Below are 19,024 nucleotides of genomic sequence, written 5' to 3'. Positions count from 1 at the left end.
CCATCAATGTAACGTTTGGAAGCCTGGTGCAATGTTACATGTATATTGTTTTACATGTATACACATTAATGTAACATCTGGAAGTAAATGAACTTCTTTATTGATAAAACATCTTCACCAACTATTATTTTGAGAATAGATAGCTGGACTTAATTTTTTAAATCTATTTGTACATCTTCACCAACTGCTACTTTGAGAATAGACAGATGGACTTTTGTACAATGCAATAAAACAAACAACAATAATCTTCACCTATCTAACATCTTTAGGATGATAAACAGGACTTCAAATATCAATAGTCAATTTACAATATCTAAATACTTGTATACAAACATATACAATTGTTCTTCATTTCCTAAACCATGATACTTTGGGCGTTGAAGGAGAACGACCTTCTTCAATGACAACATTGTCATCCGCCTCTTGGGGCGACATCACATCATTATGGTTTCGAACATTTGAAGTTGTTCTTGGCCGTATTTCATTTCTTGTCAACGGAATTGATTCATTACAAGTCAATATGTTAGGAAGCTCTATTGTTATTTCCCTACCTCCATGCTCATTTGTAGTTCTGTCTGACATAATGTATGCGCACAATTTCTTTAACAACAGAGAAAGTATCACCATAAATCCGATAATCCGACCAGACATTAAAACAATCTCTGTAAATCGGCTTGAATGTTGTGTACCAGATATGTTCGAATTTGACCTTAATTTATGGATCTGGTGTATGAAATAGCTCATTGGTATTTCTTTTCAGGACGTTAAATTACATGGTAATCCCCTGGACGTTATGTTTGGAATTCATTATGAAACTCATCCCAAATGTGGAATTTGGACACATTAGTTAACTTAAGTAAACCAGAATATATTTCTCTATTTTTGTATGAAGTGGTCTTTTCATAAAAATCAGGTAAATCAAAGTATTTTGAGCTTGCTCTACAAGAATTATTCAAGCGCACAATTCCGACTGGTGGTACTATCTCAATTTCATTCTGAGACTCTCTTTCTCTACACACAATAACTAATTTTAATCTCTCATCTGTCACTATGACCCATACTGAAATGTACTGAACTACCGGTAACCCTTGATTTTGAGAAACAACTTTCGTACAACTTTCTTTCATTCTATCTTGCTAATTAACAAACATAGCCACGACGCAATGTTTATTCCAAATTGTTTTGTACCGGGCGCTTGTTATTAAACACTGTTTAATTTCCTGATTAGCACACAATTTATATTCATGTTCTGATAACAACGAATATTGTGTCCTATCTTGGCTTATCATAATTGCTTCTGACACTAATCGAAAATTAGCAGTAAACTGTGAACCTTTAGTTTTGCTTTCCAATATGGGAATTAAAGGAAGAGGAAAAGAATATACTCTGAAAATGTCAAAACTTTCCTTTGTATTTAAAAGAGGTATATCTAACACTATCTCTATTCTATTATTTTGAAAATAAGTAATACAATCCAAAGATCGATATAAGTACCATATATTCCACTGGGATCTCCAGGGTAACTGAAAATTATTACTTAAATTTGACTTCACATCCATTAACATAGCACGTAAGTTTTGTGAAGAAATAGTATTCATGGACAGATGATGCTTTGACAAACAATTAAGTTCGATTTTTAAGTTTTCAAAACAAATTGAAGCACCAGTACACATCTTCTTAATTTCATCAACAATTAACTGAAATTGTAAAAATGAAAGTAAAAACTGTTCTAATCGATAAAATCGTTGTTCGAATTGCTGTGACAATTCACCTATTTTCTTATCTAGCTCCATTATACTTCTCCTATTTTGTGCAACTTCAGTTCTAGTTAGATTTGAAATGGACATCCAATTTCTAAATTATGCATCATTTTCTGCTGATTACTAGCTATTATTTTAACATTACGATTGATATTTTCTATGTCACCTTCAGATACGGTTCCAAAAAGAAAACTCATAGCTTGCCCTATGATAGGAATTAAGGAACGCCTATTATTGCTGCAAATTTTTTAAGCTGTATAACATCTAACTGGCCACAACTCATAAACAGAGGGTTTAATATACAAAAATGTTCGTCAGGGTCTGTAAATTTCAGAACAAGATGTCGTTTTTCTGGAAAGTGCTGGAGGGCTTAGAAATCCAAAATGGCGTCCAAGATGGCCGCCGTTTTATGATTCAATTACTAATAAAGATGAATTGAATACGTCTATTGAACACCTACATGTACTGACTTTAATATCTGATAGAAGTAATCCATTGATATAGGGCTTCTACCAAACAGATCACCAAGGTCACCAAAGGTCAAGGTCAAGGTCATATCATGGTCAAAATGGAAAAATAAACGAAAATTTGAGTATTGACATATCATTTTCTTTTTTAATTCAAATGCTTTACATTTGCTGTGATAACTAACCTCTTTATTATATAGTCATATTTACAAGCTTCATTTTAAACAAAAGTAAATGCCTAAAATTGTGTTGGTAACCATGGTAATCAAGACTACATACGCTATGTGGCCATTTTCCTGGTTCGTGGAAAGTCATTTGGCATTATAACCATCAAGTTTAATAAGTTTGCTTTTAATCTTTAATAAATACTTTAAGACTTATCAAGGCAAATGTATAGAACAGCTATGCAGTGTTACATGTATCATATTTATTCAACAATCAAATCTAACCAGGTATTAGTGCTTGATACAGACTCATAAACGTTATTTACAAATGTTGTAAATTATGAGGTTTTACATTGTATTTACTAATACAAATGATGCAAATAACAAATTATGTTTTCAAGTTACAAACACTGAAAAACAACTCCTGTAAACCAAGTAGTGACTGACTGTCAAACATCCTACTTGTTGCTTTCGGAAGTCGTGGAATCCTCGTTGACTCGAATGGCGCACTGCTGACCAGCATCCTTTTACCATCAACTGTTCGCTCATTAAGATTCCAGTTATCAGCAACTGCCACTACAAGCTTCCCCCTTTGGTCTCTATGAGTATATAGTCTGGTACAATACCACTAGAGTCTGTTATTTTGAGTGATGCAATGTTCTGTTGGGCTGCTGATGTTAAGAATAACCGAATATCTGGATATGAGATGGAATAACCAAGAGAGTACATATCTTCAATCAGATGGCGGCTGCCAAACTCGTTGTTGAGGTGTATCCCTATGCCCAGGTGTTTAGGGGATGGGTTTTACGTGACAAGTGTAGTTAGGTCACAAGCAACAGCTAGACATCTTGTAATGGTCCTCTCAGAAGCTTCGTTGTAGCATTTTTGTCATGTAACTAACACACTGCCTTGTCAAGTACAGGCTCCACAAACTGCTTCTGATCTGACAATTTGATTTCTTCTGGAGCGTAAAGGAAGTCATCAAATTAAGTATTATTCCTTATAATTCGTCTTCTCAAAATACCCATCGCCTTATGAACTACAGCTTCATCTGTGTCGTCCTCTGACTCTGGTAGTTCATCGTATGAACACTCATTGTCATCTTGAATGACCTGTTCCATCTTCTTTGACTTTCTGACAGCATCATTAATAGTCAAACTAGACGAACAAACTAGGTCAGGCTTTTCATGCTAATGAATAAAGGATACCTCTGGCCATAATTTTTAAAACAAACTTTTCAAATTGGAACTGTATAAGAGTTTGCATCATTTGAACATTCTTCTGATTCAGCAATTTCAACAAAACGTTTTTTAATGTAGGAAAGAAGAACACCTTTTTATCAACAACAATATAATACTCAAATTTATTTTTAATTATCTCATCAATTATTGTGTATGAAATTGTTTGGTTTTCAGAAGTGGCCTTATTGGGTGTCAGCCCGGAAAATGCATAAGTATTACACTGGTAGTATTTAGTCAAACAACATTTTTTCTATGATATCGAGCCTCAATGGCTACAAGATCAGCATTTGAAACACTTGCCAATCTGTCAATAATGGCTACATCATGTATTGCAGTAGCAATATCTTACACTTTGCGATATATAAAGTTAGAGTCTGAAGATATAGAAGTTTCAACTAGGCCAAACAAAAAAATGTGTGTTTCGGGTAACCCGAAGCTACCTTCGATTTTGGTTCCGACCCTACTTTTTTTCGTCTTGTAAAAAAAAAGATCTCTGAAAAAAATAGTGCCCGAAAATAGCCGCGCATTTGCCACTTCCGCTATCGTTATCAATCATCCGATTTTACGCCCGGCAATTATCGATTGCACACTATTATCGAGAGTAGAATTTCATAAATTTCCAAGGATACGCATAGTATTGACGATTTTGACAGACACGCTCCATTATCCGCAAAGAGTCGCTTTCGCACATTTTAATCCCTTTTGTTGAAACATCGCTGTCTACACAATAGGTCAGTAGAATCGCTTAGCGTGTTTTTAATGGACCGGAACTTATTTCAGACTCGACCTCGAAATCATTAGAACTAATGTTCTGAGCAAGTTTAATGATCATTCGACAAAATGATATGTGTTTTTAAGTGTTTACATGGTTTCCCAGACGCAAAAGAAGAAAAACCAGACCGATATTATTTACATACTCAGCCGAGATATCACTAAAAAATGTTCTGATTGAAATTAATGATGATTGTCTTCTAGCGCGTCCACAATATATAGCCTCGAACAACTGCCTCACCTCCTTATTTCACTATAGCCACATAAGAAAACTGCCCTACCCAACGGCGGCCATGTTTTTAAAAGGACAAGGGCCATTTTCAAACTATGCTGATATATCATTTGAAAAAAGGTTCTATGCAAGTCTCATAATGATTGTGCAAAACATCGGACTTCTAGAGTGTCACAAGGTTTGACTATACCCATGTTATAACAGCTGCTACCCCCCTCCCGCAGACAGCCATGTTTTTAATGAACAAAAATCGTTTCCAAACACTCTGCTGATATATCATAAAAACACATCTTCTGGGTACGCTTCATGAAGATTGTGTAACACATGTTTTTTCTAGAGTTTTCACAAGCCCTTTTTTTTAAATCTGACCAAGTGACGTTGTCCGAAATATCATTGCGACAAATGTGCTGAAAAAGTTTAGTGAAAATTGAGCAATCCATGTGTGCTCTGAAGTGTTAATATGGTACATGATAACGAACAGACGACGCACACAATATTGTCACAAAAGGTCTTCGTGAGCAATGTGTACTCAGATAAGATAAAATCATTGTGCACACATCAGCAGTAAAAACAAACAGCTTGGCAAAAACATCAGAACATGCTTTCAGTAGAAATCACTTGATGGGGATAATTGTCTTTACATTTGTGCAGAGTTACGATTTCCCACACTTAGTGATACTATCCTTGTTTTTGGAGAGCTTTTCAAACAAACTTCTCACAGGCCGCCAAATTGTTTTACCGCCGAGGATAAGTTTTATGACTTTTATCACATTTTGTTGTTTTCAAGCAAGGATGTATTTGGACACAACTTAAAATATAAGTCGGGTGAAATGACAGCAACATTTGCCGAACAGCGCCAACGAGCAGAAGCACACTTTGGATCTACCTTTTATCCAATTCCAAACACACTTGGAAAAAAAAAGATTTAGATGAACACGTTACTGAAAAAAAACGCATTGTAATCGGTAGAATAACGAACAATTTGCTATAATTAATTGCATCGATAGAATTATACAAGCGATTGCGCTAGAAGTCTTAAGAATTAATCGATTAAGTACACACGCAAAAACAAGTAAACATATATATCGCACCAAGCGCTTTTGAACAAACACATTTTTTTTCTTCAAACAAAATTCGTTTCAATGAATTAAAAGACACTTCGTTTTATAAGTACTAATTATAGTTTAGCAAGACTCTTTTTTCAAACGTACTACGCATATTTAAGCATGCATTCTGTACTGTGACACGCGTATCATCGAAGTTGCAAACTGTGACCTATTTCGGCTTGAATCAGCAAGCTACGACTTATTTTAGCTTGGGTTATCAAGTAGTAGAGGGCTATAAGTAAACTATCTTCACACTCGAATATAAACGAGTTCACTCGCATTAAGCTTTACTATTCGAGTATACAGTATTATTATGGGGAAAGAAACACACACGACAGAATTGCAGATAACTATGTTCATGTATATATGGCTTTTTCAGATTGAAGTCGAAGATCTGGGCAAAATTTTGCAACAATTTAATTTGTCAACCAAGTTTTACAAGCAATGCAGTTAACCGCCCTATAATAATTTTTAAACTGAGCACTTTTAGATTACAAGATAAACGCGTCGGTTTCTGTCCACTCGAACAAATGTAGCTGATAATTTGCTCCGATTAGTGCAGATTAACTGAGGACTCTCCATATCACGAATGATAAATAGCTTCTCATCTTTGTTTACTTGTCAGGATTACGGTATCCACCGACGGTTTTGATCTTAAAGTGAGTAAGAATTATCTGTAAGTATCGACTGTTTGGGAACAATATCTTGTTGAGAACATGGATGTGTAGAATCTTGCAGAAATGAACCACTTTGTAGCATCTATTGACATCAATATCAAGCATGTTTATATCTCCCAATATTAGAATTGTGCCTTATTCATGATTAAATTACATGTGCTGATATATATGTATGCAGTGTCTCATTTAAAACAAATATGCACAGTTTTTGCAAGCATAATATAATAAGTACACAGGTTATCAGATAATTTGCAAGTAGAATTTTACAAGGTTTATTTGAAAACACGTTCAGGTTAAAAGTGGCAATATGCATTATTTCATTTATGTTAAATTAAAGTCAATATATCTGCCCATTAAACTCTTAACAATTGTTCCATGATTTGGAATTGGTTTAAAACTAAATAAGTTTAAACTTCATGACCGTTATACGTGATGCCTTTTACGTACATGAATCGAATTACCTGTCAATGTTTTTCAAACAGTTTGAATAACAGTTATGAAGGGGGTGTATTCCGCCTGTCTGAAAACTGGAAGGGGTTTTTTTCCGCTATGGAAGGGTGTTTCTTCCGTTTATGCAAAATGTGAAAGGGGGTTTATTCCGCTATGCTGTTTTTAGGGAAGGGTGTTTCTTCCGAAGGGGGTTTATTCCGGGATTCGTTTTGACAACACCCAAAATTTACCACGGAACATTAAACGGAAATTTAATGCACGCACGCTTCCATGCGTTTGACGTGACGTTGTTCATGTAGGGAATAATTTGCGCGCGCTTTTCTCAAGAGAAAAGATTAAAGCACACTGTACATTTACAGTTTGTTTGAAGAATGTGATAACGTCGAGTAAAAATTAAATAGGGAATTATGCGCATTTGAGAATTCAACAAGAAACGGAATATGATCCAATTTCTAGGACGCGCATACTTCGGTACGATGTTTTTTTCCCGGATATTCCCATTGCAAAAGCATGTGAGCCATCGCAAAGACCAGAAAAAAATACCTAACTTACCTAAAAAAATGTTCAGCCGTTTCCCGAAACACACATTTTTTTTGGCCCTAGGGACCAACTTCTGCTAAAACCTCTTGATGTATTGTCTCTATGACGGCTGCACTTTTCGCCACAAATGAAGCACTATGATTTCCAGTCAAAGTTCTCAAAAGTGGACCTCGTCTTGAAAAGATGGTCTTGTGTTTTCCTTGTCATCTATTGTTGAGTCATCATAGGACCATCTGGGCCTGAAAAACAGAAATACATATGAAATCCTTTGTAGAAAAATAGAGAATTTGAAATGACATTAATGTTCTACTCTCAATGATCATGTTTGAAAGAAATCAAACTATGATATTTATGAATATCATTATCATTGTCATACCAGACCAGGATCACCACATGGTTGTCATATAGGTCTTCAGTACACTCCTCTGCTTCATTTTTTTGAATCAAACAAAAATCATCCTTGATTTAATAATAATTATAACTTGCCTGTGTTCCCATTGTAAATACATTTATATCTAACTATTAAGTATACACAAACCTCTTTAATAAATGACTGTAATAATGGATCAACAGAATTACAATTAACAATACATACTTTCTTACTTTGCAGTCATAGTAAATCTTTAAGCTCTCTCCAGATGTAGCCATGTTTTCTTCCCGAAGACTGTGGCATTCCCTTGGCTGATGAAGTTCTTTTGTCGAACTTATTAATATATTCCAAACAATACTTTAGAATAGGCAGAAAGTAACATATATATTTGGCAAATTGGCATACACAATAATTCATCAACAGAAAAAAAATATAAAAATTCAAATAAGTTAATTAACAAGATAATACAATGAGTGAAAACAATGTCCGCTTACTAGTAATCATCCGAGTACTACTCAAGTTTTGGAAAAACAAATATTAGCACCTCTTATTAACTACACAAATGACAGTGTAGGTTTCATGGTAGGGTTTCAAATTTTCACGCACACTACTTTTGCATGTATTCAAACGGTTTTTGTAAATATATGTGGTGAATAACATCAATGACATTGCAGACAAATTTCCTTGTGATGATGTTTGAGAAAATGTTTTATCAATTAAAATCTATAAACATAGCATTTAGTTATGAAACGAACAATGAATAAACATGTTAAATACTTACCATATTAGATGTACATGGAAATGAAAACTGTGAAAATGACAAAATAAGTTTGACATTGGTATCTGCTAACTTTTATGTATATGGCAACTGTATATCAAAGGGGAGTAACTCAACAAATGTTTAGTATCTAAAATCAAATAATTCTTTATATTATTATAGTTGTCATAGCTTTCAGAGTTTAAAATTGACTCAGTTCATAAAAATGGTATATAATTTCATTTAAATGTATAACATCATTACTGGTATAAATCATATTTTAAGTTTTAAGCTATGAATTAACACAATGTATCAAATGAAAGTACAGTTACAAATCACTTCATCAATTAAAATATTATTTAATGATATCTTGATCGTATTCTTGACCATAAAGTTTTCTTTTTCATTTGTTTTAAAGGATATTAATACACTTATTAATATTACCTGATTTTAAGTACATTATAATCAAATACTTAATAGTTATACATAAAGATATTAGACTTTGCACCCAAAATTGGAGAATTGTTTGCTGATTTTCAGTAAAATATGCACAAAAATGCATTCCATTACATGGTAATAGGTAAATAAGCATTTAAGATACACACCCCTTTCATTTAATGTTGATTTAGAAGGAGGATAGCAATTTTCCCCACATAAAATAAAAGTTATAATGTATACAAGAGTAGGACACTTTTGGCGGCCATCTTGGACGCAATCTTGGATCTTGAAGCCCTCCAGCAATTTTCGAACAAATGAAATCTCATACCATAATCTACACACCCAGACGAACATTTCTGTATATAAAACTATTTGTTTATGATCAGTGGCCAGTTACTCCCCTAAATAAGCGACTTATGTGTGCCTGTTTGCAGCACTATATGTCTAGATTCTCTCAATATTTTAACCGAACGATAATCGATTAAGTTATCATGTTTGCTCTTGAATGTGTCATTGACCATGTTGCATTCTATTTGTAAGCTTTTCATTGTTTCCCAATATCCTGTTAAATTAGACCGTTGATAAAATGAAAGTTCACTTTGCATTATACCGTTTATGAAAGTAATATCCTGTTTCACTTTATCAATAAATGATAGATAAAGCTTTAAGCCATGCACAAAAACAACTAGCCAGCGCCCATTATTTACATAAACTTCATTAGTCTTATCATACACAATATTTTCTCTTATCAAAAATCCATTAGAACTACTAATGAACATGAGGAAAAAAACTAAACACAACGCTTCCACACAATTCGCCATATTGATTTATACTCTTTCTCTGCAAGTTTTTCTGTTCTCTGTAAAATCCCCGTTTTACTGGAACAAAATAATGATCAGCATAAGACTACGTTCAAAACAACAGCATATAAATACATACAATAAACAATGAGGTCTATTTACAATTTATCAGAAATTAATTTTAATAATTTCTTGACATTATTTGATTTTCGTGACGTTTCTGTACTTCTCCTTTTAACCCTTTTGATCGGAGATACTTTTGGAACAGAAATTTCATCAACTGACATATAGCCATCAGTACTACTGTTTACTTCTTTTGAGGAAATTGAAACATCAGAATTGTCATTAGTACTATATGTTTGATTCATTTCTCCTAATCTTAATCGTTTATGCATTTCCATTAAAGGGATATTATCCTCATTATCTTACAATTAAAACTGATCAAAAACCCTTTAAATATCTCCTTGAATCTCCAATGCAAAATAAGAAAATTCAGAGATTTGCTTTAAGTAAATAGAATATATCCCAGGTACAGTTAATACCTGTGCTGATTTACTCTCACGACACCCTGATATCACTTAACTGTATTTCCTCATATGCATGGTTTCCACCGAAAACTGAATTCACATTATTTATGTTTTCCTCATCAATTCTGTTCAACCTTGCAACCAGACAATGTCTTTTAAGTTTGTATGTTTTTTTTGTTTTTTTTATTCAATATCATACATACATGTAAACATGTATATGATCATACAAGTTAGTGATTGTACAAAGCAATAAAGTTCAGACATGTTATACAAGATATGCTAATATATATATATATATATAAATATATATATATAATTTTTTTTTTGAGAGAAAAGAAAAGAACAATAGAGAAATAGTTATGAAAAATGATGAGTTGTATAAAGTCGGAAGAAAGCATACTGGACTTGTGTGTTTTGTTGTATATTCACAATGATCTTGTCAGATTGAAAAATAAAAATAAAAAAAATAAACAAAACTATTTTAGAAAGATAAACTAACATTAGAGTGAAATGTATATAAGTGGACAAAACATTATGAGAATTTTATCCGATTCCATTTTTGTTCAAAGATATGTAATGTATCATTACTGAGGGCTATTTCTTTCTCAATCTGGATTTTTAGTTTAAGACTATGGACAAAACAATTAAAATTTGGTACTTGTTTTTTATACTTTATGTTTAAGATAACATATTTCATCAATATAACCATAAAATTCACAATATTATTACAGTCTATTGATTTCAATGAGTTAATTCCGAAACTTACATTTAAGAAAGATAGTTTGACGTTTAGTTGCTGTTGTTCAAGAAAAGATATAAATTGATTCCAAATAGGCTGGATGTGTTTGCACTCCCCAAAAAGATGTTCTATAGTTTCAATGTTTTCACTGCAGAAGTCACATAGATTTGAGTTAGATAATTTGCATTTAAAGAGATATTTATTTGTAGCTATAATTCTATGGATGTATTTATATTGAAAATTTCTTAGTGTGCTTTCAATAGTTGCTTTATATGGCATGGTAAATATGTGTTTCCAATTAAGTTCATTTTCTCAAAAAAGGACTTGCCATTTATTTTGGATTTTGGAGTTTTCTGTAGGGTTTTTAATTTGTAGTGTGTAAAATATTTTATTTGTTTTGTTTTTTCTTCCAAGTATGTTTTCTACAAATGTTGTTTGAGTACATGGTGTATTATTTGTATTGATGTCAGATTTAATATGTATGGGTATGCTTTTGATTAGTGTGTAGTACTTCAGAAAATTATTTGAAGGTATTCCGTATATGTAGCATATATTATCAAAAGAGTAGAAATCCTTAATTCTGTAGTCATATAATTGGTCGACATATTTAATGCTTCGTTCAAACCAATCTTTATAGAAAAACGTCTTATTGTTTGAAGTTATGTCTTAATTGTTCCATACAATTGTTTTACTGCTGGTTTGGGTTTCTAAGTTATGAGTGACATCACTCCACGCTGATAGAACATCAGACAGAAATATGTTTTCGTTTGCAATTTCATGTAAGATAGTATTGCTGATGTTACATTCAAAGAGTAAGAAGTCATCATATTTTTTTAGGATTTTCTGGTAGAAGAATTTCCATCTACTCGTATTGGTATTATCTAGGTATCTTTTAACCCAGCTGCATTTGATTGCATTCAAGAAAGAGTCAATGTTCGTTAATTGGATACCTCCATTTTCTACAGATTGAATTAACTGAGTTCTTTTTATTTTATCATGCTTACCGTCCCATATGAAATTAAATATTACTGATTTTATATCGTTAATAACATCATTTGGTGGATTTGGCAGAACTGTTAATACATATATTAATTTAGGAAGTGCAAACGTTTTTAATACTGTGTTTTTTCCGATTAGTGTAAGTTTACGATGATGCTATGATTTTAAGCAGTTTTTAAAATTCTGTAATTTAGGATGTATGTTTTTAAGAACTGTATCCTTTTCATTATTTGTGAAAGTAATTCCTAACGTTGTGGCTTCATCGGATGTCCAATTAAATTGAATTTCTTTTTTATATTGAACATTACTTTGTTTTAATTTACCTACTCGTAGCACAGTACATTTACTTTTGTTTAGTTTAAGACCCGATGTCATTCCGTAAAGGGTTAGCGACTCTATCAGGTTATGGAAAGAATCGTAATTGTCGTTTAAAAAATAAGTTGCATCGTCAGCAAATAGGGATTGTTTGATTTCTTCGTCAGGTTCTAGTGATATGCCTTTTATGTGTTTATTTGATTGTTTTCGTTTTACTCGATGCAAATAATAAATAGCGATGATGAGAGTGGACATCCTTGTCGAACCCCTCGTTCGCTGTTAAAACTGTTTGAAAAGAAGCCATTGTTAATGATTATACTATTAATATCGGTATATAATAGTTTGACCCATTGAATGAGACTTTCACCAAAGTTCATATTTTCTAAGCAAGAGAGCATAAATGAATGATCAAGCAAATCGAATGCCTTTTCAAAGTCTGCAAACAATATTAGACCAGGATTATTTGAATTGTTGAAATAGTTTATGCATTCTTGGATAAAACGAACGTTTTCACCAATAAAACGTCCTTTTATGAAACCAGATTGAGATTTTGAAATGATTGATGGTAATATTTTTTTATTCTGTTCGCTATACTTTTTGTTGCAATGTTATAATCATTGTTCAGTAAACTAATCGGGCGCCAGTTTGATAAGGATTCTAAGTTTTTTCCAGGTTTTGGAATAAGTGATATGATACCTTGTTTTTGTAGCGTAGTTAAGATTTCGTTGTTAAATGAATAGTTAAGTAAATTAATTAGATGTGTTTTTATATCATTCCAGAATATTTTATAAAATTCGATTGTGATGCCATCAGATCCTGGGCTTTTGTTATTTTGCATTTCTTTTAGGGCTAATCCACATTCATATTCATTAAGCAATCCGTCGCACAGTTGTTTTTCCTCCTGGTTTAAAGCGTGATGTCTATTTTTAAAAAGGGTGTTATTTATAACATTTTTTCGTTCATAGAGGGTTTCGAAAAATAAACGTTGTTCTTCTAGTATTTGAGTTCTGTTTGATATATCTTTGCCATTGACTTCTCATTTGTGTACAGTTTTTTGTTAACTTCTACGTTTTTCAATGTTTGCGAAATATTTTGTATTTTTGTCATTGTGTTCAACATGTTGTGCACGCGCTCTTAGTATTATTCCATTGAGATGTGTATGATAGATTCCATCTAATATTTGTTTTTTTTAATGTTATTTCATTTTCAATGTCGGTGGTATCATTCGTGTTTGTTTGATGCAATTGTTTTTCAAGTGTTTCAATGGTTTTGATGGTTTCAGTTTCAAGTGTGTGTGTTTCTTTTTGTTTAAATGATGTGTATCTAATGGTCGTGTTACGTATATTTCCTTTAATTACTTCCCATAAGGTGTTTGGATTTGCATCTTTATTATTTTGAACTGTATTTAATATTTCCTATTTTATTTTTGTTTGATATTGTGTATCTAATAAGATGCAATTGTTAATTTTAAAGTATCCTGGGCCTCTTTCAGGTTGTATATTGTGCAGTTTAAGTACAACTAGAGTGGTCAGTCATAAATCCTGGTTTTATGTTACATGTGTCAATAATGTTGCAAAGAGATTCAGATATTAAAAAATAGTCTAATCTACACAATATTGTTGGTTTTGTGTTTGAGTGCCAGGTGAATTTGCTTTCGTTTGGGTATACTGTACGCCAGATATCTATCATATTGTAATTTTCAATTATGTTATTTAAAATGTTTCTATTTTTAGTGTGAGTATAAAGGTTTCCATTCTTTTTATCCAATATGGGTTCAGGACAGTATTGAAATCACCACCGATTATAATATTTTTATCTTGGTTATTAATTATAAAGGATTGTAATGTTTCGTAAAATGTGGAATCGTCTATGTTAGGGCCGTAGACGTTGATTAATGTTATTTGTGTTTCGTGTATTTTGATATCTATACTTGCTTGTCTGCCAATTAGTATTTCCTTAAAGTTATCGACTGTGACCCCTATATTATTTTTTATCAGAAAGGCAATGCCTTGTTTATTATTATGTTGTACACTGAGATATATGTCTCCGTCCCATTCAGCTTTCAAGGTTTGTGCTAAAGTGTCTAGTGACTTTCTTGTAATAGGCATATACTATATTTTTTCTCGTCTAACCACTTGAAGATTTTTATGCGTTTGTCTTTATTGTTAAGCCTTTTACATTCAAAGTCATAATTTAATCATTTAATGAGGTGTAGGGTGATGCAAATTTGTGTGTGCTTGTCCAGTTAGTTTCTTTTTTAAAACATGTCCAGTGGGTTTCTATTATAAGACACAAGATGTCCTTACAAATAAACAAAAATAGAAAACAAAAATTAGGGATACAAAAATATGAATATTCCATAGCAATGAAGAAGTAAAAAGAAATAATCACAAGAATGAGGAAAAAAACGACTGGTCTCCAATAGAGACATACAAAAAAGCATAAGCATAATCTATATATAGTGGAAGGAAACAAAATAACACAATGAATTAAGAAGAAAATAAAAGTAAAAAAGACAAAATGTGTAACGGTAGCTTGGCTAAACATTACAAAGATAAATAGACATATGCAATCAGTAAATAGTTAATTTCAGAATTATTTTTCGAAAAGTTATGTTTAATTAAGTATTTTTTGTACTATTTGTTAGAACAGATATCAATCAATATAAAGTTATTAAAATTTATTACGTTGATTAAGTTTTTAACTAACAACATGTATTAGATTTTTGTCGTCTCATTAGCCCTTTTTTTAAATGCAGATATAAGCTTCTACAATGTTATTATCATTTTATTTATTTTTATTTATTCATATAAAAAATCTTATAAGCTGATAAGCTTATACAATGTTATTAAGAAAAGAATAACGGTGTTTAATTTATATAAAACAAAAACACTAAATGTACTACTGTTAGAATTCTTATGGAAGATGATTGTTTATTTTAAATTATATAAAACAAAAACGCTAAATGTACTACTATTAGAATTCTTATGGAAGATAATTGTTATTTTCATGTGATCATAAGTGCATAACACTTACGTATAATTGACATAAACTATTTACAGAATTCTACATGTAATAGTAGCATTTACTAAAACATCTATAATGCGCTTGTTACATCCGTAAGACGGTGTATCATAGTAGAATGCTAACACTATCGTATATGAAGAATATACATTTTGGATTATATGCACACAGAAATTCATGCAATACATATTATATTGGTACTACATATCTTAATTTAAATATATTATCAGATAAACACGAACGAAAACAAACACAAGTTTGATACGCATTTCATTTGAAATACCATATATAATTCATAGTTTCATTGATTTCAATCCTTACACATAAAAGCCACATTATATTTTAGATTGGTATCAGTAATGGTTCACATGCCATTTTATAAGAGACTTGTTCAGCAGTATTGTTATGTGGCATAGAAATGTCAGGTATATATAACAAAGACATAAGTTTGCTTTCTAAGTCAGTCGCTATGATCAAAAATTAATATAAATAGTTTTATTTTTATATGATCTACAACCATAATGCATACATTACAACGTGGATTTTTAGTTGCGTAAGTGTAATAAGAGCACACGTACCTGCTATTTATTAAAGAGTAACATGTGTGTAATTTTTAAACTTTATTAAGCAGGAGCATAAGATGTAGATACATGCTTTGTTTTGATTAGATAGTATGAGCAGATATTAGTCCTACTTTGTAGGATCTGTGTAGTTATAAAAATTTACTAGAGAAAGTACACATTTTACAACCCTGTTATTTTTGCAGGAGTACTCTTGAATTAACACTTACATTTGTTTTGATTTTCAGGTATCGGTATCATTATTACTCCTACAGAAAAAAAGGGGTTGACAAGCGTGATATTTTGTTCTTACCAAATGACACTAATCTATATAGGAAAAACAAGGTAGAAATCGGAAGGACAATGATACTGAATAGGACAGTGTAATTGTATTTGACATCCACATTTCACTCAACACTGTATAAAAGGCTTCATAGGAAAGCGAAAATGAATCAAGAGTTTGAAAGAAGTAAGAGGAAAAAGCTTACTAAAAGTATTGAATGAAAATAGGTAGATGATATTAGGTTTTCCACTTCTTATACCTTCAAAAAATGAATAGTTTCACATGAACAAATATAATGAACAATCTTTGCATTGTAGTTATCTAAGTGCATAAATTTAACATCTTTACACTGAAGATATCAACGTGCATAAATTATAGTACTATGATTGAGCTTTCTCCTATGTATTGTGTGGTTTTGACGTGGACTCATGATGCATGCATAAAAGCATGTCAAAAAATAATTTTTACTGCTATCATGCATAAAGGATTAAATACAACTTGGATTTATTTACACACAAAAAGTGCATTTGGATATTTAACTCACAAAATTACAATAACAGTAATTGAGGACAAAGCAAAATTATGCTAGAGCGATAACAATATTTTTACACGCATTGTAATAGCTATCAGTACATGTGCAAATGCTTACTGCTAAACATCAAACAATATTAATTAGTTGCATAGCATGTGCATGTACACAGAAATAGCATACAAAGGTTATTACAAATTGTTTTATAAGTTTTATAAGTATTATGGGAACCATGAATCTGAACTTCAGACTACTTACACTACACCTGTATCGTTAGGCTTATGTGCTTATTCACATACATTCTAGATAGTAACCCTTTCGTTTACAAGGGACGTAACTGAGTTGAATGAAAATTACAAATGCATGTGCGTAGCCGGAAAATTTAAGAAATTTGAAATTAAGAGGGAGTGTTTTATTTTTCAATAGCGCGTAATCGTAATTTATTTTGTTTCTCAATGTATATTGATATAGCTAAAGTAGATGGTAATTACAAGAGATAAGGGCTGAACCATGACACCATGGGAGCCAACACTATACATTGATCTTTTATATACATAGCATAGATAATGCTTAGGGCAATTTAGAGTAATAAATTATCTATACACAGTTTTAACAAGCTAGATTCTATTAATTATTTATTCGAGGTAACTCTCGATTTTGCTCGAGCGGGAATTTCGACGCTTTCGGAATATGACTTTTTCGGCCACGGCTTGTCTAACCAGTCTTTAAATTCTGAGTAGTTTATTTGCTTGGCATGCTCATTTACTTTTAACAGCGCGAAGAGTTTTCCCTCGAATGACCATGCCCTTTGGACGGTGCTAGTTTGCTTGAGACGGACGGACGCCAGTACTTCTGCGTTTAGTTTTGTGAGATCTTCGTTCACAAAGATGCCAGACCCTTTGAATTGTTTTGCATTACGGAGAATGTCTATCTTGGTTTGTCGTCTGACAAATCTTACGATAACAGGCCGATTCGTATTGGGTTTATATTTTCCAAGCCTGTGGGCTATGTCTATATCACTGGGGTGAATGGAGATACCCAGGTGTGCATTTACGAGTGAGATAACTTTATTTGTCACCGCCACCGATGATTGACGGTCTTGATCTTCTGGAACACCGGCAATTCTAACGTTATTTCGGCGACTATATTGCTCGGTGTTATTCGCAAACTCTTTGTGATTTATTGAGTCACCGGCTTTCTTGTTTTCTAGGTTTGAATTTTGTTGTTTGAGATCTTCAATTTGTTTGGTTTTTGTTGCGTTTTCCTGTTTAAGTAATTCAATTTCCCGCTTTTGTTCAAAAACGTCGCTTTCAAGAATTTCAATGCGACGAATGACGTTTCCAAGAAGCTTTTCTTTTAATTGTTCAACTGTTTCCTTAATCATGTCTTTTATGAAGGTTGAGTCGTCTTTTGTGAGAACGCGGGATAATTTGTCGCTTATTTCATCAAGGCGTTTTTCAATAGTTTTTTCACTTGAATTGCTAGTTTCATGTTGCGTATTAGTTACAAATGTGGTCATTTTTTCTGCTTTTTCGATCCTGGTTTTGATTTGCTTTTTGAATTTTTAGCATGGCTGTTATTTTTGCTTGCAGTTTCACTTTTCTCAAACATTGACGTTTCAAGCAAGCTTGCGTTTGTAGACGTTTCGCTTGCAGTAGACGAAATCGTCCGTTTTCCTGCGTTCATTTTCAATTACTTGAACGTCTTTAAATGAGAGCAAAGTAGGCTTATGTTTATGATTAACGGTAAATGTCGCTGCTTATACAAGTTTGATTGCAGGGTAAATTTCACAAATATTGCCTCCTCATGCGTGACGATTAATCAGTCAGATAGAGCGTGACGGATGAACGGTACTGTCTAACCCGCTCGAACCGCTCAAACCGGCCCAGAATATTTAGGCACAAAAAATACCCCACCCGGTGTTTTTAGCGTAAAAAAACATCAGTCAGTTTATCAAAATACTTATTTTGTTTCACGTAATTTTATACGTACATTTGTTTTACATTAGTCCGTTACATTTACACTTATTTCACACTTTTCGCACTTCAAATCCAACTGATTGCACATGTTATTTTAAAAATTGAACTCTACATTTTATTGTTTGCTGTTTACACCGGAACCGGAAGCTCAAACCTTCAAACAAAAGTTGTATGTTTTGTTGGAATTATTAACAACTCAAATTGGCAGACATCTATCTTTAGCCAAATAAGTAACTGAGTTAACAATTTGAAGACCTGGTTGATCTGTTATAAAACCTATGATGATTTCCGAAACA

General features: G+C 32.4%; 1 protein-coding gene and 1 long non-coding RNA gene across 2 annotated transcripts; both read right to left on the bottom strand.

The window, feature by feature from the left end:
• Positions 1-5,603: 5,603 nt before the first annotated feature.
• Positions 5,604-8,662, bottom strand: LOC127858840 (uncharacterized). Its single transcript, XR_008039123.1, has 3 exons — positions 8,560-8,662; positions 8,004-8,111; positions 5,604-7,647 (listed from the first exon to the last, which is right to left on the bottom strand). It is a non-coding gene; the product is annotated as an uncharacterized LOC127858840 (long non-coding RNA).
• Positions 8,663-17,328: 8,666 nt separating this feature from the next.
• On the bottom strand, positions 17,329-18,213 carry LOC127859072 (uncharacterized). The gene has a single exon (XM_052396482.1). It carries the CDS (start codon positions 18,131-18,133, stop codon positions 17,381-17,383), a length of 753 nt encoding a protein of 250 aa, XP_052252442.1. The 5' UTR covers positions 18,134-18,213; the 3' UTR covers positions 17,329-17,380.
• Positions 18,214-19,024: the final 811 nt, after the last annotated feature.

The sequence above is a fragment of the Dreissena polymorpha genome, chromosome 14, assembly GCF_020536995.1.
Source record: "Dreissena polymorpha isolate Duluth1 chromosome 14, UMN_Dpol_1.0, whole genome shotgun sequence".
Classification (NCBI taxonomy): domain Eukaryota; kingdom Metazoa; phylum Mollusca; class Bivalvia; order Myida; family Dreissenidae; genus Dreissena; species Dreissena polymorpha.
The sequence above is the reverse complement of the archived record's forward strand: the minus strand, read 5'-3'. Positions and strand labels throughout refer to the sequence as shown.